This window comes from Macaca mulatta, chromosome 3 (genome assembly GCF_049350105.2).
Source record: "Macaca mulatta isolate MMU2019108-1 chromosome 3, T2T-MMU8v2.0, whole genome shotgun sequence".
NCBI classification, from domain to species: Eukaryota; Metazoa; Chordata; class Mammalia; order Primates; family Cercopithecidae; genus Macaca; species Macaca mulatta.
In genome coordinates, this window is record NC_133408.1 from 147,497,193 (window position 1) to 147,518,758 (window position 21,566).

Sequence of the window (21,566 nt, forward strand, 5' to 3'; positions counted from 1 at the left end):
ATTTTCTGTGCTTACAGTACCACATATGTGCTCATCAGTTTATCCATCAGTCCATCTTATTTTTTGATACATTTCAAAGTATATTGTAGATGTGTGTATACTTCCCCTAAATACTGGTTTGTTTTTGAAAGTTTGTTCCTGGCTTATACCCTCCTGTATTCTCAGTTGACAGATCTTTACATAAAGAGTCTGCTTTTTTCTCATTTTTGTGCATCTTAGCACTTTAGTGGTATTGTGATGGAATATTACATCTAGTATCTATAGTGAGAGAGGAACTCTTGAATTTTTGGTATTTTCTGAAGTTTAAAAAAAAAAAATAACCCCTAAGATTACGTAGTGAATAGGGAAATGAAACCCAAGGGTTTTGGCTATTATCTTTTATCTCTTGTTTACTTCGCCTGACCTTACTAAAACAGTTCTTTTCCAAACCAAATTTATTTTTCATTTTAGTACCATGGACCTACTATAAGAATTGTTACATATCAGTGATTAAAGATACATGCTCAAAAATACATATACTCAAAATTTAAAATATTTAATTTAGTTTTATTGTCATTAAAAGGGTTTTTGGAGAATCATAGCAATAATATGTTATAAATATATATGCTCATGTAAGAATGAGAAAAGAATATAAAATATGGCAAAAATTGAATTTTATAAAAACTTTCCTAGAGGAAAGATTGGGAGGTCCTATAAACAGTTTTCTCTGGGTTGTATGGCAATGTGGATGGGTTTTTTTTTTTTGATTTAGTGTATTTAAATTTATTCAGTAAACTTGTATTTTTAATCAGAAAAGACATTAAAAATTCAGCAAAGAAACCTGTTTTGTAGCTTGTATTTACATTACTCTGAAATTAAAAATTAGAACCCATTTGAGGGATGTTGTGTAGATTATCACTTGGTTCAAGATTTGAAAATAAAAATACATTTTGTTAGATACTTAATTCTGAACCTGAGTCTGAACCACGCAGGGTGGCTAAAAAGCACAGATAGATCAGTAAAAATTGAAGCAATTTTTCATATATTGAAATGACTGTACATATTTTTCATGTATTATCTCAGTTATCATCTGCTATAACCAAAGAAAATCTCGTACTTTCATTTATTCAGCAGGAGGGATTCTTAGATTTTTGTGGATAATTGGGCTGAATAACTTAGTTATCCACCAACACAGAGGTTCTATGATTCTATTCAGGCCAGCAAAGGTTTTTGAATGATATTACTCTAGGGATGTGTGTTTTTGGGGAGAGGCGGTGATGCAAATTAGAATAGTATTCTTTGTAGGCCAGAATATACCTACTATGTATAGAATACTTACTATGTGTGCTAGAGGTACTATGCTAAATTATTACATTATTTTATTCTATGAAGTAGATTTTTTTGTGGTCTTTCTTTTGCCAGGTATGGAAACAAAGATGAGGCAGGTTAAATTACTCACCTAAGGTCACTTAGGTAGTGATTATAAAGCTTGATTATTGCTCTCTGGGATTTTAGTTTATGATGGTTAAAACTGAGGAATGGAATAGTATTGAATAATGGAAAGACTACTGGAAGTAGAGTCAAAAAGCTTAGTTTGTCTCTGCAGTTCACTTGCCAGTTAACCTTAGACAAGTTAATTGACCTCTCTTGAACTTCTTGTTTCTTCTGTGAAATGTCTTATTTATGACATCTTTATCTTCCTCATAGGAAATTCTGAGACTCAAACATGATAATATATGTGAATATGTGTTACGAATTGCTAAATGCTAGACTAGTTGTGGTTGTCAGGACAGTGGAAGGGGAAGAAAAGGGAGACTGTTTCCTAACTCTTAAAAGTCATTGTTACTTTATTTGAAGTTGGATTGAGAAGAATGGGAGTAATTGAACTTATTTGCACATTAGTATTACGATTGTTACACTCCTAAGGATACTGATCAAAATTAATTTTCTTTTTGAGACGGAGTCTCGCTGTGTCACCCAGGCTGGAGTGCAGTGGCGCGATCTCGGCTCACTGCAAGCTCCGCCTCCCGGGTTTACGCCATTCTCCTGCCTCAGCCTCCGAGTAGCTGGGACTACAGGCGCCTGCCATCACGCCGGCTAGTTTTTTGTATTTTTAGTAGAGACGGGGTTTCACCATGTTAGCCAGGATGGTCTCGATCTCCTGACTTCGTGATCCACCCGCCTCGGCCTCCCAAAGTGCTGGGATTACAGGCTTGAGCCACCGCGCCCGGCCTCAAAATTAATTTTCAATTTTTTATCTTTATTTGAAAAATAGCCACAGTAGTTAATTGAATATTCTGGTTAGCCTATTATCTTAGAGTATACAAAAAATATCAATATGCAAGTTCAAAACATATTTGTTAAATATTACGTGGAAGCTGTTTTTTCCCTCATATTTCAGAAGTTAAGGACCTGAAAAAGGTAATAGGTCTTAAATTTATTGGAAATATTAAAGCATTATATAAAATTATCTTATTTAATTCTAACATCAATCATTGAAGGCAGTGTTTTCATCCCCATATTACAGAAAGGTTAAGTCATTTGGTCAAGTTCACACAACTAATCATTGGCAGCGCTGAGATTTGAAGCCCAGAATGTCAGATTCCAAAGCTCAGGCTCTTTGCTTCATACATACTTGTCTTCCAGTATCACTAAATTCCTGTCAGTTATTAAATCAATAGAATTTAGGAAGGTCAGTGGATACAATGTTAGTATTACAGAACTCAGTTGTGTTTCTGCATGTTGTAATGAATAGAAAATAATAGAAAATGAAATTTAAGATAACAGAAAATGAAATTTGAATATTTATGCCATTTTTCAGTAGCATCAAAGAGCATCAAGTAGTAGTAATAAAATAGTGCAGAAACTATGTAGAAAATGCTGATTTGTACTCTAAGAGATTTAAGTATTGGGTTATTTGTTTGCTCTTCCAAAGAGCTCTTTTTGGTAACTATTAAGCAATTTACTATTTTATATCAATTTGCTTTTATTGTAGTTGATGCTGATGTAACAGTTATAGGTTCTGGTCCTGGAGGATATGTTGCTGCTATTAAAGCTGCCCAGTTAGGCTTCAAGGTAAGGTTTGAACTCCAACTAAGTATTGATTTATTTTAATTTGGGAAGGGTTGATCATGTGTATAAAGTACTTTGCAGGCAAAAACATGGTAAATACTTTCTTAACTCTATAAATAACTTGTAAGCCTGAGACTAATAAAGATTAGGTTCATTTGGTTATAGTATTCTCTTGGAATGGAAAGTGAAATCTATTAGTTTTCTTCTCTTCCCAGTACTTTTCATTTTGACTTCTAATCACACTTTGGAAGATACGGTGATAGAACTAAAAGCGTATATTTGGTAATGTTAAGCACACAAAAATATCTTTTAGAATAATTCACTTTTGGGTTAGCCCAAAAGAGTTTATTATTATTCAAATGGTAAATTATAAAGGACTACATATTTTAGTCTCTGTGAAAACACAGCTCAAATAGCTTGTTTTGTAGACAAATTAAGACATATATTTGGAATTTTAGTGATCTGAAACATTGGGGTTATGTGCAGTTAAATAATATTTTCTTTGGTTGTAGACAGTCTGCGTTGAGAAAAATGAAACACTTGGTGGAACGTGCTTGAATGTTGGTTGTATTCCTTCTAAGGTGAGCATATGTTTTGTACAGCGCAGAGATTGTTTTTGGCTAGCAACCAACTAGAAGGATGGATTGAGACTAGATTAGACAAATACACTTGTTAAAAAACAATCCAAGTTGTGGCACATTTCACACAGAGAAAAAAAAGAATGATAAAAAACACACTTCTCTTTTGTAAAACTTAAAGAGTGCTGTCACTATTCTGCCGCTCATTCCTGAAATAGCTTCCTTGTCTCAGAATGCCTAGCTTTCCATTCAGACAGACTCTGATGTTCTAGTTTTTTCTCTTTATCTTTCCTTTACCAATGTAACAGATAATAGATAGTAAGTAAATTGTTCTTTTAGGTCCTTTATGTATGTAAATATGACTGCCTTTTTCACCTGCCACCCTGAAGTGTGTACTTATGCCTTTACTTTTAAAGAAAGTAAAAGTCTTTTTCATTCTTGTTTGTTGAATGTTTTTCACATCATTATTGTCTGTCTTTGATTAATAAGAGAAACTGAATGGGTGTAGTCCCATATACTATTCCATGTAGAGAATGCCATGTCTTTTTTTTTAACTTCTTTTTAAATTTTTATTGTAAAGTGATAGATTACAATTGTATATATTTATGGCATACAAAGTGGTGTTATGATTTATGACTATAATGTGGAATAATTTGGTCAAGCTAATTAACATATTCATTACCTACCATTTTTGTGGTGAGAACATTTGAAAGAGAATATCGGCTGGGCGCGGTGGCTCACGCCTGTAATCCCAGCACTTTGGGAGGCCGAGGCGGGCAGATCACCTGAGGTCAGGAGTTCAAGACCAGCCTGACCAACATGGAGAAACCCCATCTCTACTAAAAATACAAAATTAGCCAGGTGTGGTGGCGCATGCCTGTAGTCTGAGGGAGAATTGCTTGAGCCCGGGAGGCGGAGGTTGTGGTGAGCCAAGATCGCACTATTGCACTCCAGCTTGGGCAAAAAGAGCGAAACTCCGTCTCAAAAAATAAAAAGAAAGAGACAATCATTTCATAAGTGCTTTTTGATTATTTGAAGTCTATGTATGAATATTTGATAATTTAATCTTTTTAATTTCCTTTAGGCTTTATTGAACAACTCTCATTATTACCATATGGCCCATGGAAAAGATTTTGCATCTAGAGGAATTGAAAGTAAGTATACTTTTCATACTTAATGACATAGCCAGACTGCTTGACTTGGCTCTTCTGTCTAAAGACTTAAATGTGTCTAATGTATGTATAATAGATGTTTAGTGAAGGAAGAGTAAAATAAAGAATCTCAAAAATTTGGAGAGATTTACTTAAAAAGGAAGGCCTAAGTCCAGATTTCTCCCAGCCAAGTATAACCAAGCCTAACTCTGCAAATCCAGATTTCTACCATTATATCTTCTGTTCCTTTGCCAACTTTTTCCTGAGGTTTGCCTTTATGTGTTTTTGAAGAGTCAGTTTTCATTTCCTGAAACCTGGAGATCACTGAGAGGGCTGGATTCCTGAGTACTATGGGGAGATAGAGGAAGGAAGGAAGGCCCACTTAAGCTTTTGGTAGTAGAAAAATTAGAGAGAAAGAGTGAGGCATAGCGGAAAAGGAAAAGGACATTTCATAACGTATCTTGTCTCCTGACATACTTTTTGAGCTGTTTTAATCTTTTGTCTCCACTTATTGTTGTTGGTAGGTACTTCCAGAAAGGTAGTCTCTTCTGGGCAGGACCTAGTCATAACCTTGGGTTGTTACTTTTCCTTCATTTGTTTCTTTACAGAGGTAGGTTTGAGGGGCTACTTACAGGCAGTCCATTGGATATAGAGATGATGTGTATGCACTAAATCATATAGAATATCATACTAGATGAAAAATGGAATGATGTAAAGAAAGAAGAGCTAGGGGTAGTCGGGAGACCTGCATTGTAGGCAAGGCTTTTACATCCTAGCTCTGTGACCCTGGGTAAATCAGAAATCTTTCAGTCTCTTTTTCCTTATCTCTAAGATATGTGTTGGTTGTTATGTGAGGTACTTTCTAAGATACCCTTCTTACCTCTAAAGTTTAATTGAGTTGAGCATTTTTATCCAATACTGTTGCTTCAGAGTTCTCTTCTGAGTTGAATGAGTGATTAAAACCTAGGTGATTAAACTTTGTCAGCCATAATTATAAGTTATTACATTTTGAAACTTTAATACTGGCTTTTATGAGCATTAGGTTGAAATTTTCCAGTTGGTGAGTGGAAAACACTGCACAGTGCTTCAAGAATTTAACTAAGGACTAAAGATTAATTTAACAAATTACAGTGTCCGAAGTTCGCTTGAATTTAGACAAGATGATGGAGCAGAAGAGTACTGCAGTAAAAGCTTTAACAGGTGGAATTGCCCACTTATTCAAACAGAATAAGGTCAGTGTTTAATATTCAGATTTCTGCTTTACTTTGAATACACATTAAACTTTGCATTATGGAGTGATGATATTTGAACTTGGTTACAGGGGAATATTTATTTAATTTAAAATAGCTTGCTAACCTGAAATAGATTTCCCTGACATATATCACATGTTTTGCTGCATGGTGTAGCATTACTGAGTAAGGAAGCATTTTGTTTTAGATAAATTATTTACAGAGTAATTTTTCCTTGGAATGATTCATCAAACAAATTACTTTAAACTTTGCGAATTTATAAACATTATTTCATAAAGGTTATTCATGTCAATGGATATGGAAAGATAACTGGCAAAAATCAAGTCACTGCTACGAAAGTTGATGGCGGCACTCAGGTTGTTGATACAAAGAACATTCTTATAGCTACGGGTTCAGAAGTTACTCCTTTTCCTGGAATCACGGTATTTATGCTTCGTAATTTACAACCATTACAACTTTTCTTTAGAAATATGTTTTATAAATTATTTATGCTATTTGTGAACTTTGAATGAGAGATTTCTGACTGAAATACTATATTTTGATGGTCATTCAGCTTTGGGAAGTTACCTGTCTTTATTCTGCAGTGATTTTGACCAGCTATAGAACACTTTATATTAAGATATGTTTGAGTACAGTATGAAGTTAAAATTGACCATTGCGTTTGGAATATTGGAGGATAAAATTTAAAGTCAGCATTTTTAATGGGATTTGATGAAATTAGGTATATAGATACCTCAAAACAAATAAATGACGTAGGATTTTTAGTGATTCTGCTGAGATCACAGTTTATAAATACATTTATCTCTTCATATCCTTCGTGGATTGGTTCCAGGACCCCCCCTTGGATACCAAAACCCACAGATGCTCAAGTGCCTTACATAAAATGACATAGTATTTGCATATAATCTGCATACTTCCTCCTGTATACTTTAAGTCATCTCTAGGTTACTTATAATACCTAATACACTGTAAATGCTATGCAAGTAGTTCTTACACCATATTGTTTAGGGAATAATGACAAAAAAAACCCATCTGTACATGTTTGGTACAGATGCAGCCATCAATTTTTTTTCTGAATATTTTTCAGTACATGGTTGGTTAAATCTGCAAATTCAGAACCCATGGATATGGAGGGTCGACTGTACTAGGTTTTTTCAGATTATTTTGATTATATCTTTTGTTTTTCTTACAGATTGATGAAGATACAATAGTGTCATCTACAGGTGCTTTATCTTTAAAAAAAGTTCCAGAAAAGATGGTTGTTATTGGTGCAGGAGTAATAGGTGTAGAATTGGTAAGTGTTATCTTTCTGCTTCTTATTACCTCCTTGGAGTTGGAAGGGACTTAAAGGTCACCTTTTTGATTCTTTGTATAACATTATAGGCTGATCAGCATTGAGTTTTGCTTGAACACTTCTAGTAAAAAAGAGTTTACTTTTGTTTTTTTCAAGACAGCCTATTTATTTACTCATTTAGAATGTTGTTCTTTATTTTAGTCTGTTTCCTTGTACCTTCCACCCTCCTATTTCCTAGAACTGGTCTAATTCTTTTTTAATATGACAGCCATTCAGATATTTGAGGACAGCTTTTATCCTGAGCAAATTGCATTCCAGATAAAGATTATTCTCTTTACCACGACATACATGATTTGGCTCTTCCCTTCTCTGTCCTTATCTTTATGCCTCTTAGATTTTAGAAATGTCAAACTACTTGCATTTCTCTGAACACCATGTTATTTTAGACCTTCTGTCTGCCTTGTTCTCCCTTCTTGTCCATTTGGCAGCTTTCCACACAATTCCAATGACCTCCCTCCATTTTAGAGCCACTGTGCCTTGTAATCACCAGGAATTGCTCTACTTCTGAAATATTACATTCAGATGTTTTATTATCTAACCATGACCTCCTTTCCTCTTTTACTCAGTTATTCCTAGTGTACTTTGTACCCTTTTTTAGGTTTTCTAGTCCATGGATCTACTTTCTTGCGATCTGCCCTTTCTAGTCTTGACTGCGTTCCTGATCAGCTTAGATGCCATAGTCCATCACTTTAACCACACTCTTACAGGTGTCCTTGAGTTGCTTGCCTCACTGTTCTGTCATATCTGCTTGGCAAAACTCTAGTTCTGGTTGAATGCAGCAGTCTGCCCTTTTTATGCTATTTCCAGGCTATTGACTGCACCTGGAGAAAAACACACTCTACACATTGGTACTTGTATTAATTCTTGGCACAAACCTAAACAAGAACCTCAGCCTTGCTGACAGTTTATTATTTCCTAAGATGGTACACTGCCCTGGTCTCTGCAATGGCCATTTTCATTTTCTACTCTTCTCAAATCTCTGCTTGTATACTGTCTTCTCTGCCTGTGGATGACCTTGTCTTTTAAATATTACATAAAAGAGAAATCATCAGATGAGAACTCCCTCAAGTTGATGTCCTAAATTTGAAAATGCTTTTACCTGTTATTACACCTATCCTTTTGATTATCTCTCCTCTTACTATGGAAATGCCATTTTCCCTAAGACAATCCCTTTACTTATGCTTGGTAGCACATCATCTGCCTTTTCAGAGACTTGTTTTGTGATTTTTATTCTTGTATTTTTCAGTCTTCAGACTCTTTCCTTCTCATTTACAGTTTCATGTGCTGCTATGTGTGCACCTGTGTACCATACACATGCTCAGATGCATTTGCAGTCATTAACACAGATTTGTGTGCACATAAATACTCCTTCTCTTGGTCCCATGTCCTTCTTGAGTTACCAATTTTGTTCGCACTTTTCCTTCAAAACCCAGCTTCTCAAAAGAGTTGTCCATGCTTTATTTCATCAACTTCCACTCACTCCTCAGTCTATGGCTTGTGCCAGTCAATTGCTCTTGGGGCATGAATCCATTTATTGCTCAGTCTGGTGGAATAATTTCTTCACTGCTTTATTTGGCAGTAATTAGCATTGCTGATTTTCTTGCCTTTGAAACTCTTTCCCTAACTTCTGCGATTTCATAGTCTTCCATTTTTACATCTGCTCTTTGAGCTGAATTCTCCATATTATGCAAGTCCCCTTTCTTAGGCTTCCCTTTAATTGTTAGTAGTTTTCTTTTTTTCTTTCTTTTTTTTTTGAGTCCAGGTCTTGCTCTGTCACCCAGGCTGGAGTGCAGCAGCACCATCTTGGCTCACTGCAACTTCCGCCTCCCAAGTTCAAGCGATTCTCCTGCCTCAGCCTCCCTAGTAGCTGAGACTACAGGCGCCCACCACCATGTCAGGCTAATTTTTGTACTTTTAGTAGAGACAGGATTTCACCACATTGGCCAAGCTGGTCTCGAACTCCTGACCTTGTGATCTGCCCGCCTCGGCCTCCTACTAAAGTGCTAGGATTACAGGTGTGAGCCACCATGCCTGGCCAATTGTTAATATTACTCTAGATTCTATCTCAGGGTTCTGTCCTAGACCTTTTTTTGCCTTTCTACAGAATATTCTCTTCACTCTCACCTCAGTTGCCTAAGGACTACAGATGTCTGCAGCCTGATCCTTTCTCTTTGCCTCTAGACTTTTATATCTGAATGTCTATTTGTGAGTCTCACAGGCACTCTATTTATTCACTAAATGTATAACTTAACCTTTCTTTCCCCATCCTACTCCCACTCCCCACCTCAAACAAACAAAACCAAACCTAATTCTCTTCTGGCATTTCCCACCTCAGTGAGTGGTACTGCTGTTTATATAAAGTCCTAAGCAAGAAGTTTGGGACTTACATATGATTTTTCCTGTGCCCTCCCCCCGTATCACTCAGTCACTGGGTACACACACACACACACACACACGGAGTATATTTACTTCTCTTTATTCATCTACCTAGATAGATTAGTTCAGGCCAGTGTCATGTCTTGCGCTAGGTCTTCCTGGCTTCTTTCATCTTTTTCTAATCCTCCTCATTGTGGCTGGAGTGATTTTTTAGTAACACAGATTTAACCATGTTCCTTCTCTGCTTAACACCCTTCAACAGCTTACTATTACTATTAGGATAAATTCAAACTCTTTGCTGTTTAAAGACCAGCATGATGTGGCACCAGCTTATATCTCTAGCCTTTTTTCTAGCTCCCCCCCGCTCTCAAACTCTGTACTAGTATATTGAAATATTAGTTCCTGAACAAGCCAAGTTCCTTGGTCTTATCTTTAGCCCTTCCTCTGTTAGGAACATTTCCCTCTACCAGTCCCTGCACTCTTGTGAGCCCCTCCCTGACTACCCTAAATGTCTTTAGGTATTCTTGTCGAGTGTTCCATTGTGCTGCATACTTCTGTTTCTTACAGTATTTATCTTACTTTCTTGGTATTACAGGTTGAACGTCCCAAATCTGAAAAACAAAAATCCAAAATGCTCCAAAATCTGAAACTTTCTGACTGTCAACATGACACTCAAAGGAAGTGCTCACTGGAACATTTCAGGTTCAAACTTTCAAATTGGGAATGCTCAACTGAGCAAGTATATAATGCAGATATTCCAATAACTGGAAAAATATCCAGAATTTGAAACACTGTGGTCCCAAGCATTTTGGATAAGAGATATTCAACCTGTACTTGTTCTCTTCTCTCTCTTTCATTGAAACATAAACTCCATGAGGGCAGAGATCATAGCTGTTTGATTCACTGTCTTTAGCATGTAGCACAGTAGCTGATATATGTAATAAGTACTTACATATTAGCTTTTATTATTGTTGCCCATTTTTGATAGGATAAATACCTTTCAAAAATCAGCTTAGGCTGGGCATGGTGGCTTATGCCTGTAATCCCAGCACTTTGGGAGGCTGGGGCAGGCAGATTGCTTAAGCCCAGGAGTTTGAGACCAGCCTGGGCAACAATGTGAGACCTTATCTTTACAAAAAATATAAAAAATGAGCTGGGCACGGTGGTGTGTGCCTGTAGTCCCAGCTACTCAGGAGGCTGAGATGGGAGAATCACTTGAACCTGGGAGTTTGAGGCTGTAGTGAGCTGGGATCATGCCACTGCACTCCATCCTGGGCAAAAGAGCGAGACCCTGTCTCAAAAAAAAACCCCAAAAACAAAAATCAGCTTTTAAGTTACCTTTTTAGTGAAGAATTCTTTCTTTTAAGAAAGCTCAAGTCTTTCATTGTTTGAGTCCTTAGTATAATGTATCTACATTTCCATAGTACCCACTAATAATTGCATTTATTTGTCCATGGCTGACTTTCCTGTAAGACCAAAGCTCCTTGAAGGCAGGACTGAATTTTTAATTCCTATTTAAATCTCCATTGGTTTTCTTAATGTTTAGTACTTAGGTCTCATGGATAATAGGTCTGTTATTTTGTCATCAACCTTTGGATCCTGTCCAGTCCGTCAAGAAAACTTGTAATCTGGCCGGGCGCGGTGGCTCACGCCTGTAATCCCAGCACTTTGGGAGGCCGAGGCGGGCGGATCACGAGGTCAAGAGGTCGAGACCATCCTGGCTAACACAGTGAAACCCCGTCTCTACTAAAAATACAAAAAATTAGCTGGGTGTGGTGGCGGGAGCCTGTAGTCCCAGCTACTTGGGAGGCTGAGGCAGGAGAATGGCGTGAACCCGAGAGGTGGAGCTTGCAGTGAGCCAAGATCACGCCACTGCACTTCAGCCTGGGGAACAAAGCAAGACTCCATCTCAAAAAGAAAAAGAAAGCTTGTAATCTAAACATGTTCAGGGTTGTAGAGAGTACTTCTTTTGATATGTGTAGTGTACTTCTTATAATGTAATCCTTTAAAATCAGTTTAGTTGTTTTTATAAAGCAGACATTGAGCTTATGTTCAGATAAAAACCACATTCTTTGCATTTGGAAATCTGATTTTCTAAACCTAAGTGACTTTGAACCTTTATTCTTGCTTTAATTTAATCTTGTTCACTCGCACTCATTATTTCAATCTATATCTTAGTCTTGATTCTGTCATTCTTGTACTTAACTGCTTTTACTTTTCATAGTTCATAAATTTTGGAAGTATGACAATTAAGGCACGCAGTCCCATCGTCTGGTCCGATCTTGGTTAAGCAAACTTCCGTTGTCATTCACATCATTAGTACAAATTTTTGACCAGGATGAAATATTGAAAGCCATCTGACAGTACAGTCTTTCATCAGTTATAAACACCTTTGATGTTTATTCGTCTTCATTTCTCCATCAAATCTACAAAGATATCATGAGATTTTCTTAAATTTTTTTTTAACACCTTGCTGATACCAAAATATACTACATTAACCAGTCCAGAAACCCTTCAGAAAGTAAGAGTGGTTAACGTGACCTGTTTGGAACACTTGTGGTAGTGTCTAATGATTGTGAAACCAGCTGATTAATAATGTCTTCTAGTGTTTAGCAGAATCTCTTCTTTTCCATTTTTGAAAATTTAGGCATATTTGCCTGTCTGCCACCTTTTGGCAGTTCCCTTGTGCTAAGTTCCCAGAGTTCACTGAGAGTGCCTGTATTGTCAATGTTTTTTTTTTTTTTTTTTTTTTTGAGACGGAGTCTCGCTCCGTAGCCCAGGCTGGAATACAGTGGCATATGATCTCAGCTCACTGCAACCTCCACCTCCCAGGTCCCAGTTCAAGCAATTCTCCTGCCTCAGCCACCTGAGAAGCTGGGATTACAGGCACGCGCCACCAACCCAGCTAATTTTTCTTTGTATTTTTAGTAGAGACGGGGTTTCACCATGTTGGCCAGGCTGGTCTTGAACTCCTGACCTCATGATCCTCCTGCCTCGGCCTCCCAAAGTGCTGGGATTACAGGCGTGAGCCACCATGCCCAGCCGGGAATTAATTCTTTAAAAATGACCAGTTGTTCTTAATCTTGGGCTTTGCCTCTTGGTTAACAATATTTCTTCTGTTCATTCTACTTTGTTCTCATAGTTGGATAAAAGAAGAAAAAAGGAATAACATTTACTTTATTTTATTGGTCATAATAATAATATCTGCAAGCAATAATTCTGTTCATCTCAGCAGTTTTGCTTTAGGTTTTGTATAAGCCTTGAGTCTTTTGACACAATGAGTTAGATATCTGTGACCGTATTGAATTAGTTTTTACATGTCTTTTTAAAAACTTAAACTTATTAGAGAATTTACTGTGTAGTCATAATGTTTATTTTCTCATAAAGATTATTCACATGACTGTATTTTTATTTTTTATATTTTGCCTTTCTTCTTCCATTCCAGTTTAGTGTAGTATTAAAGAACAAATGTTTTGGAATTGAACAGATTTAAATTTGAATTTCAACTCTGCCTCTTACTGACTTATGTTTTTGTTAAGTTAATGAGCCACTCTGAACCAGTTGGTTTGTCATCAAAAAGGGGATAAAAATAACTAACTTAAAGGACTATTGCTGAGATTTAATACATTTAAAACACTTAATGCAGTGACTGGCATTTAGTAAGCTCTAAATAAGTGGTAGATGCTGTTGAGTTTTCGTGTCTGTAAGTATTTTAAAATCAGTTTTCCTAAAGAGTAGGGCGCTTGTCTATGCTCATCACTCCCTACTTTGAATTAGACTCCAAGATGATGTTTCTTATCATTTCCACACTCCCATTATTTCCCCTCTATTTACTCCTATCCCAGTTTCCAAGAATGGTCCTTTTTTTTTGTTTGCTTTTTAAACAGCTTTATCGAGATATAATTCACATACCAGTTCACCCATTTAAAATGTACAATTCAAAGGTTTTTAGTATATTCATAGAGTTGTACAACTGTTACCACTGTCTAACTCTAGAACATTTTCATCACCCTAAAAGAAACTTGGTACCCATTAGCAGTCATTCTCCATTTCTCCCTTTGCTCAGCCCCTGGAAACCACTAATTATACTGTGTCTATGAATTTGCCTATTCTGGGCATTTCATATAAATGGAATCATACAATATGTATTATTTTGTGTCTGCTCTCTTTACATAGCATAATGTTCTTATGGTTCATCCAAGTTGTAGCATGTATCTATACTTCATTTCTTTATATGGCTAAATATCTCATTCTCTGGATATGGCACATTTTGTTTATCCATTCATCAGGGGTGGACATTTGGGTTGTTTCTACTTTCAGACTATTATGAATGACACTGCTGTGTCTATTTGTGTACAAGTTTTTGTGTGGATATCTGTTTTCATTTCTCTTGGGTATATAACTAGATGTGTAATTGTTGGGTCATATGGTAATTATTTTAACTTCAAGGAACACCGTTACACTGTTTTCCGTACAATCCCACCAGCAATGTAAATTTCTGTTTGCTCCACTTTTCCACTGGTACTTGGTATTGTCATTTTTTTAAAAAATTTGAGCTGTTCTAGTGGTTGTGTAGTAGTAACTCATTGTGGGTTTTTTTTTCCTATTTTTATTTTTTAAATTGCTACATAATAGATGTACTTTTTTCAAGGTACATGTGATAATTTGATACATTCGTATAATTAAATCAGGGTAATTAGGCTATCCATCACCTCAAACTCTTTTTTTATGATAGGAACATTGAATTATTCTCTTCTAGCTATTTTGAAATGTATAATTGATTGTTACCTATAGTCAACCCTGCATTAACACCAGCTCTTATTTCTTCTAATTGTATATTTGCACTGATTAATCAACCTCTCTTCATTCCTCTTCTCCCCCTAGCCTTCCTAGCCTCTGGTAACCATCATTCTGCTATCTCCATGAGTTCAGTTTTGTTTTTTTTTTTAACTCTCACATATTAGAACATGCGATATTTGTCTTTTCTATGCCTAGCTTATTTCGCTGAACATACTGTCCTTTGGTTCCATCTGTTTTGTTGCAAATGACAGAATTTCATTCTTTTTTTATGGCGGAATAATATTCCATTGTATATGTGTACCACATTTTCTTTATTTGTCTGCTGATGGACACTTGAGTTAATTCTATATCTTGGCTATTGTGAATAGTGCTGCAGTAAACATGGAGTGCAGATATTTCTTCAATATATTGATTTCCTTTCTTTCAGGTATATACCCAGTAGTGGAATTGCTGGCTCATATTGTAGTTTTATTTTTAGTTTTTTGAGGAACCTTCATACTGTTTTCCGTAGTGGCTTTACTAACTTACTTCCCACTAACAGTGTATGAGGGTTCTCCTTTCTCCACTTCCTTGTCAGCATTGCCATCTTTTTGATAAAAGCCATTTTAACTGGGGTGAGATGATAGCTCATTGTGATTTTGATTTGTATTTCTCAATTAATAATGTTGAACATTTTTTCATACATGTGTTGGCCATTTGAATGTCATCTTTTGAGAAATGTCTATTCAGATCTGGTGCTCATTTTAAAACTGGATTTTTTTTTTGAGCTCCTTATATATTCTGATTATTAATCTCTTGTCAGATGGATAGTTTGCAAATATTTTCTTCCATTCTGTGGGTTGTCTCTTTGTGAATTGTTTCCTTGGCTGTGCAAAAGTTTTTTAACTTAATGTAATCCCATTTGTCTGTTTTTGCTTTATTGCCTATACTTTTGAGGTCTTACACAATGAGTCTTTGCCCAGACCAGTGTTCTGGAGCATTTCTCCAATGTATTCTTTCAGTAATTCTATAGTTTCAGATTTTAGATTCAAGTCTTTAATCCATTTTGATTTGACTTTTGTATATGGTAAGAGATAGGGGTCTAGTCTCATTCTTCTGCATACGGTTATCCAGTTTTCCTAGCACCATTTATCGATGAGACTGCCTTTTCCTCATTGTGTTTGTGATACCTTTGTTGAAAATGAGTTAGCGGAAAATGTGTGGATTTATATTTGGGTTTTTTATTCTGTTCCATTGGTCTATGTGTCTTTTTATGACAGTATTATGTTATGCTATTTTGGTTACTATAGCTTTTTAGTAAATTTTGAAGCTGGGTAATATGATTCTTCCAGGTTTTTTTTTTTGTTGTTCAGGATTACTTTGGCAGTTGAAGAATGTCATTGGTAGTTTGATAGGGATTGCATTGAATCTGTAAATTACTTTGGGTAGTATTGTCATTTTAACGATATTAATTTTTCCAGTCCATGCTATTTTTTGTGTCCTCTTCAATTTGTTTTATCAGTGTTTTTTAGTTTTTTATGTATAGACCTTTCACATCTTTGGCTAAATTGATTCTTAGGTGTTTTATATTCTCTGTAGCTATTGCAAATGGGATTGCTTTTTTTTTTCTTTTTTAGATTGTCCACTATTGGTGTATATAAATGCTACTGATTTTTGTATGTTGATTTTGTATCCTGCAACTTTACTGAATTAGTTTGTAAGTTTAATAGTTTTTTGGTGGAGTCTTTAGGTTTTTCTAAATATAAGATCATATAGTCTGCACAAAAGATTAATTTGACTTCTTCCTTTCCAATTTGATTGCCCTTTGTTTCTTTCTCCTCTATAATTGCTGAGGCCAGGACTTCCAGTATTATGTTGAGAAAAGTGGTGAAAAATGAGCATTCTTATATTGTTCCAGATCTTAGAGGAAAGGCTTTCAATTTTTCCCCGTTCAGTATGATGTTGGCCGTGAGTTTGTCTTACTATTTTGAGATGTGTCCCTTCTATATCTAGTTTTTTGAGGGTTTTTATCATGAAGGGATGTTGAATTTTTATTAAAGGCTTTTTCAGCATCTGTTGAAATGATCATATGGTTTTTGTTCTTGGTTCTGTTAATGTGACGAATCATGTTTATTGGTTTATGTATGTTGAATCATCCTTGCATCTCTGGGATGAATCCTGCTTGATCATGGTGAATGATCTTTTTAATGTGTTGTTGAATTCAGTTCATTGTGGTTTTAACTTAGATTTCTGTAATGACTTACAGGGTTGAGCATTTTTTAATGTACTTATTTGCCATCTCTGTATATCTTCCCTCTTCAGACATTTGTCCATTTTTTATTGAATTTTTCTTACTGAGTTTGGAGAATTCTTTATATATTCTGGATATAAATCCTTTATCAGATAGAAGTTTTGTAATTTTTTTCCCCAGTCTGTGGCTTCTGTTTTTGTGTTCTCAATGTTATCTAAAACTTTCTAATTTTGATGAGGTCCAATTTATCATTTTTCTTTTATGGATTGTGCTTTTGGTGTTACATCAAAGAAATCTTTGCCTAACTCAAGGTCAATTCTAGGATTTCCTCTCCTAGGTGTTCTTCTAGAAGTTTCATAGTATTGGGTTTTTTTTTGTTTTGTTTTGTTTTTGTTTTTTTTTTTTTGAGACGGAGTCTCGCTGTGTCTCCCAGGCTGGAGTGCAGTGGCGTGATCTCGGCTCACTGCAAGCTCCGCCTCCCGGGTTCACGCCATTCTCCCGCCTCAGCCTCCCAAGTAGCTGAGACTACAGGCGCCCGCCACCACGCCCGGCTAGTTTTTTGTATTTTTAGTAGAGACGGGGTTTCACCATGTTAGCCAGGATAGTCTCGATCTCCTGACCTCGTGATCCACCCGTCTCGGCCTCCCAAAGTGCTGGGATTACAGGCTTGAGCCACCGCGCCCGGCCAGTATTGGGTTTTACATTTAGGTCCATGATCCATTTTGAGTTAACTTTTATATGTACATAGTGTTAGATTTTTAGTGTCACTGTATTGCCTCTAGTTAACTCAGTCTTCATACCAGAAATTCATGAGATTTTTTAAATGAATGCCCACACCTAATTTAGGGAAGGTAAACTTGTATAGTTCATTTGAATTACCAGATGGTTTTAGTATACATTCTTGCAAAGGATATGTTCATGGTTTTTCATATTTAATGCTGTGAAATTATGTTTATCTTGCCAGTTATGTATTGTTTAATATATAATTGTTTAGAAGTTATGCTAATTTTCAAAATGTTAAAGTAAACTGGCGTTCAGTTTAAATTATAATTTGAATGAAAAAGTAAAAATTTGTCCTTTGTTGAGAAAAGAAAATAGGAAGCCAGTTTAATATTCTGCAAACATCAGTGATTCGTAGCCTACTTCCTTTTCCTCAAGACCTTTGCACTTGCTGTTTCCCTCTGCCTAGAACAACACTTTTCCCCCAGTTAACTAGATAGTTCATTGCCTCATTCTTTCAAGTTTTGTGCAAATGTCACTCCCAGTGAGGCTTTCCCCAACCGTGCTATTCAAAATTGTAATCCCGGTAATCAGTAGTCCCAGTTCTACTTCCTGTTTTATTTTTCTTGTAGCACTTTATTCTCTGTTATGAACTTTACGTATTTGTCTATGTCCCCTGCCAGAATATAAGATCCTTGAGAACAGAGATTTTAGCTTTGTTCACTAATGTATGCCTAGAAGCTAAAATACTGCCTAGCATGTAGTATTCAACAGATATTGAATGAATAAGTTAATAAATGTATGAAGTTATACATATTTAACACAGGGTTAATTTTAAACCTCAGAGCTTCTCATAGGAACATACTAGTGAAAGAAGAAAATATTTTACAATAAATTATTAAGATGATTTCATAAACATTTGCTATAGAAACTTTTATGATTATTGGGGTTTTTATTTGCAGGGTTCAGTTTGGCAAAGACTTGGTGCAGATGTGACAGCAGTTGAATTTTTAGGTCATGTAGGTGGAGTTGGAATTGATATGGAGATATCTAAAAACTTTCAACGCATCCTTCAAAAACAGGGGTTTAAATTTAAATTGAATACAAAGGTTACTGGTGCTACCAAGAAGTCAGATGGAAAAATTGATGTTTCGTAAGTATACATCATTTGTTTTTGATGTAGCATCCCTGTCTTGTTTCTTGAAGGAAAACACTCAAGTTTCAAAATCAGCTTAGCAAATACAGGTTTTTTTATAACGTAAGGTCATTTTATTACTTAATATCACTCAGTTGCTTATCAAATTATTGCATTAGCACATTGAAATTTATGATTAGGTTAATGCTAGAAAGATTAATCCAATATTCTCATTGTTGTACCTTCTTATAGTGTATTCAGAAAAATTTAAATTCCCAATATTCAATAAAATTGAACCAATATTTTTTGGCAGATATATGGGGAAATCAGTAATAAAAGATTGTTTACTATACGTCTGGTACTCTACTGATTAAATACTTTAGTGGCATTTCACATATTTAATGAATTAGTTCTTAAATAAATATTTAAATTAAATAGTTAATAGTATTTAAATAGTTTAATAACTAACTTTTACTCAAAGATAAGAAGCTGAATTCATTGACTTAATTAATGACTAACTTGCCACACAGCTAGTGAGTGGCAGTCAGTAGTTGAATTTGGATTTTTGTGACCCAGAGACCATATTCTTAACTGCTGGTTTATTATACTGTGGTTTTTGTGAGATTTTAATAATGGACCTCTAGATTTTAATGATAAATCTCTTTCATTGTCTGAGTCTTATGTTTGCATTCAAATAACTTATATTGTTAAAAATGTCATCAGTGCTGGCTGGGTGTGGTGGCTCACACCTGTAATCCCAGCACTTTGGGAGATCGAGGTGGGTGGATCATGAGATCAGGAGATCAAGACTAGCTTGGCCAACGTGGTAAAACCCCATCTCTACTAAAAATATAAAAATTAGCTGGATGTGGTGGTGTGCACCTGTAGTCCCAGCTACTCAGGAGGCTGAGGCAGGAGAATCTCTGAAACCTGGGAGGTGGAGGTTGCTGTGAGCTGAGATTGCACCACTGTACTCCAGTCTGGCGACAGAGCAAGACTCCATCTCAGAAACAAAACAAAACAAAAATGTCATCAACAGTTGAGAAATAACTGGCCTTAAATTTCTAAGCCTATCAATTTATGCAGATGTGTATTTAACATTTATATACTGTTTGTTATCTAGTATTGAAGCTGCTTCTGGTGGTAAAGCTGAAGTTATCACTTGTGATGTACTCTTGGTTTGCATTGGCCGACGACCCTTTACTAAGAATTTGGGACTAGAAGAGCTGGGAATTGAACTAGATCCCAGAGGTAGAATTCCAGTTAATACCAGATTTCAAACTAAAATTCCAAAGTAAGTTGGATAATTGTCTGCATTTTCAGTAATTTTAAAATTTATTTCAAACAGTATTTTGAAAAGTAAGATTTTTATGCTTAGAATATGTATTGGCTTTGGGGAAGAACAGTAAACTTACAAAATGTAAAATAAAAAAGAACTGAATTTTACTCAGAGATAAGAAGCCGAATTCATAGATTTTTGAAGAGCTGCATTTGATACATTTTTTGGTGACTTATTTACTGGAAACTTCTGTTACCATGATTTAACTGAAGATAAGTAGCTGTGCTTTCAGAAATTCATTGTGTTTCTTTTGATTTCTGTGGTAGTATCTATGCCATTGGTGATGTAGTTGCTGGTCCAATGCTGGCTCACAAAGCAGAGGATGAAGGCATTATCTGTGTGGAAGGAATGGCTGGTGGTGCTGTGCACATTGACTACAATTGTGTGCCATCAGTGATTTACACACACCCTGAAGTTGCTTGGGTTGGCAAATCAGAAGAGCAGTTGAAAGAAGAGGTAAGTCTGAACATGGGTGGTTTTACGCCAATGTGTGAGTTGTGCCATTGACACTGGTGGTTGAGAAACAGCATTTTATCATTAGGCTAATGTATTTAACAGCTGTGAAATATAGTTTAGCTTATATATTTTTTCCCTTGTTAGCATTATAAAGAGATCATTCACAGATTTATCAGCAGTAATTGAGAGGAGGAGAAGTTGCTTATATTAAAAAACTAGTAATTCCAGATTTTTTATATTTGGCTTTGAAATATAACCAGATGGACAGACATTTGTATTTGCTTGCATTTGTGCCCAAGATATATTTCATTAACCAGTCTTTTGGTCTTTCCTTCTATGTGCTTTGCGAACAATTGCCTTCTTGGGATTTATTTTCTGAACAAATGGTAGATGATGTTACTAATTGGAATGAACTTTTCTGGCACTTACGTAGATTCTTTTTTTCTGACTGTCACACAGGGTATTGAGTACAAAGTTGGGAAATTCCCATTTGCTGCTAACAGCAGAGCTAAGACAAATGCTGACACAGATGGCATGGTGAAGATCCTTGGGCAGAAATCGACAGACAGAGTACTGGGAGCACATATTCTTGGACCAGTGAGTATTATAAAACCAGAGAAATCCCATTAAGATTTCTAGAAAGCATCACTGTTTATTAATTATAAACCGCCTGGTGTTACTCTGAGGTTGCTCATTTCCAGCAAAACTTTGAATATGGCTCTCTCTACATCATTTCTAGAAGAATACCAGCAGCACTCTCACAGTCTTGCTCACTGTATCATCTACTTTCTGTCCTGCAGCCAAGATTCTCTCTTTAAAACATATACCAGATTATGCCCCTGAAAGTCTTCCAGTGGTGCTTTTCAACTTCAGATTGTTACATCCAGGGCCTCACTGAATCTGTTTGTGCCTACTTTTCTGACCTCTTCTTTTTCTGCTCTCCTTTACTCATTAATTCCATGTCACATGGGCCTTCTCTCATTTTCACAACAGGCCAAATGTTTGCATTTTAGGGCCTTTGTGCTTAAGGTACCCTCTGTTTAAACTCTTCTGCCTCCAGATCTTTGAATGGCTGGCTCCTATTGTTCAGGTCTCAGCTCAAATGTTACCTCCTAAGGGAAGCCTT

The 21,566-nt window shown here is 36.0% G+C and overlaps 1 protein-coding gene across 3 annotated transcripts in view; it reads left to right on the plus strand.

Annotated features, from left to right (window-relative positions):
* Nucleotides 1–21,566, plus strand: part of DLD (dihydrolipoamide dehydrogenase) — a 50,323-nt gene that overhangs the window by 7,584 nt on the left and 21,173 nt on the right. For all 3 annotated transcript variants that reach the window (XR_013415495.1, XR_013415494.1, XM_015134672.3), the window contains exons 3-12: nucleotides 2,975–3,054; nucleotides 3,564–3,632; nucleotides 4,714–4,783; nucleotides 5,912–6,012; nucleotides 6,309–6,452; nucleotides 7,223–7,324; nucleotides 18,473–18,663; nucleotides 19,769–19,939; nucleotides 20,251–20,440; nucleotides 20,900–21,037. Coding sequence is in view for 1 of the 3 variants with exons in the window: in XM_015134672.3 (XP_014990158.1) it covers nucleotides 2,975–3,054; nucleotides 3,564–3,632; nucleotides 4,714–4,783; nucleotides 5,912–6,012; nucleotides 6,309–6,452; nucleotides 7,223–7,324; nucleotides 18,473–18,663; nucleotides 19,769–19,939; nucleotides 20,251–20,440; nucleotides 20,900–21,037 (1,256 nt within the window). In the remaining 2 variants the exon portion in view is untranslated. The remainder of the gene's footprint in view (nucleotides 1–2,974; nucleotides 3,055–3,563; nucleotides 3,633–4,713; nucleotides 4,784–5,911; nucleotides 6,013–6,308; nucleotides 6,453–7,222; nucleotides 7,325–18,472; nucleotides 18,664–19,768; nucleotides 19,940–20,250; nucleotides 20,441–20,899; nucleotides 21,038–21,566) is intronic.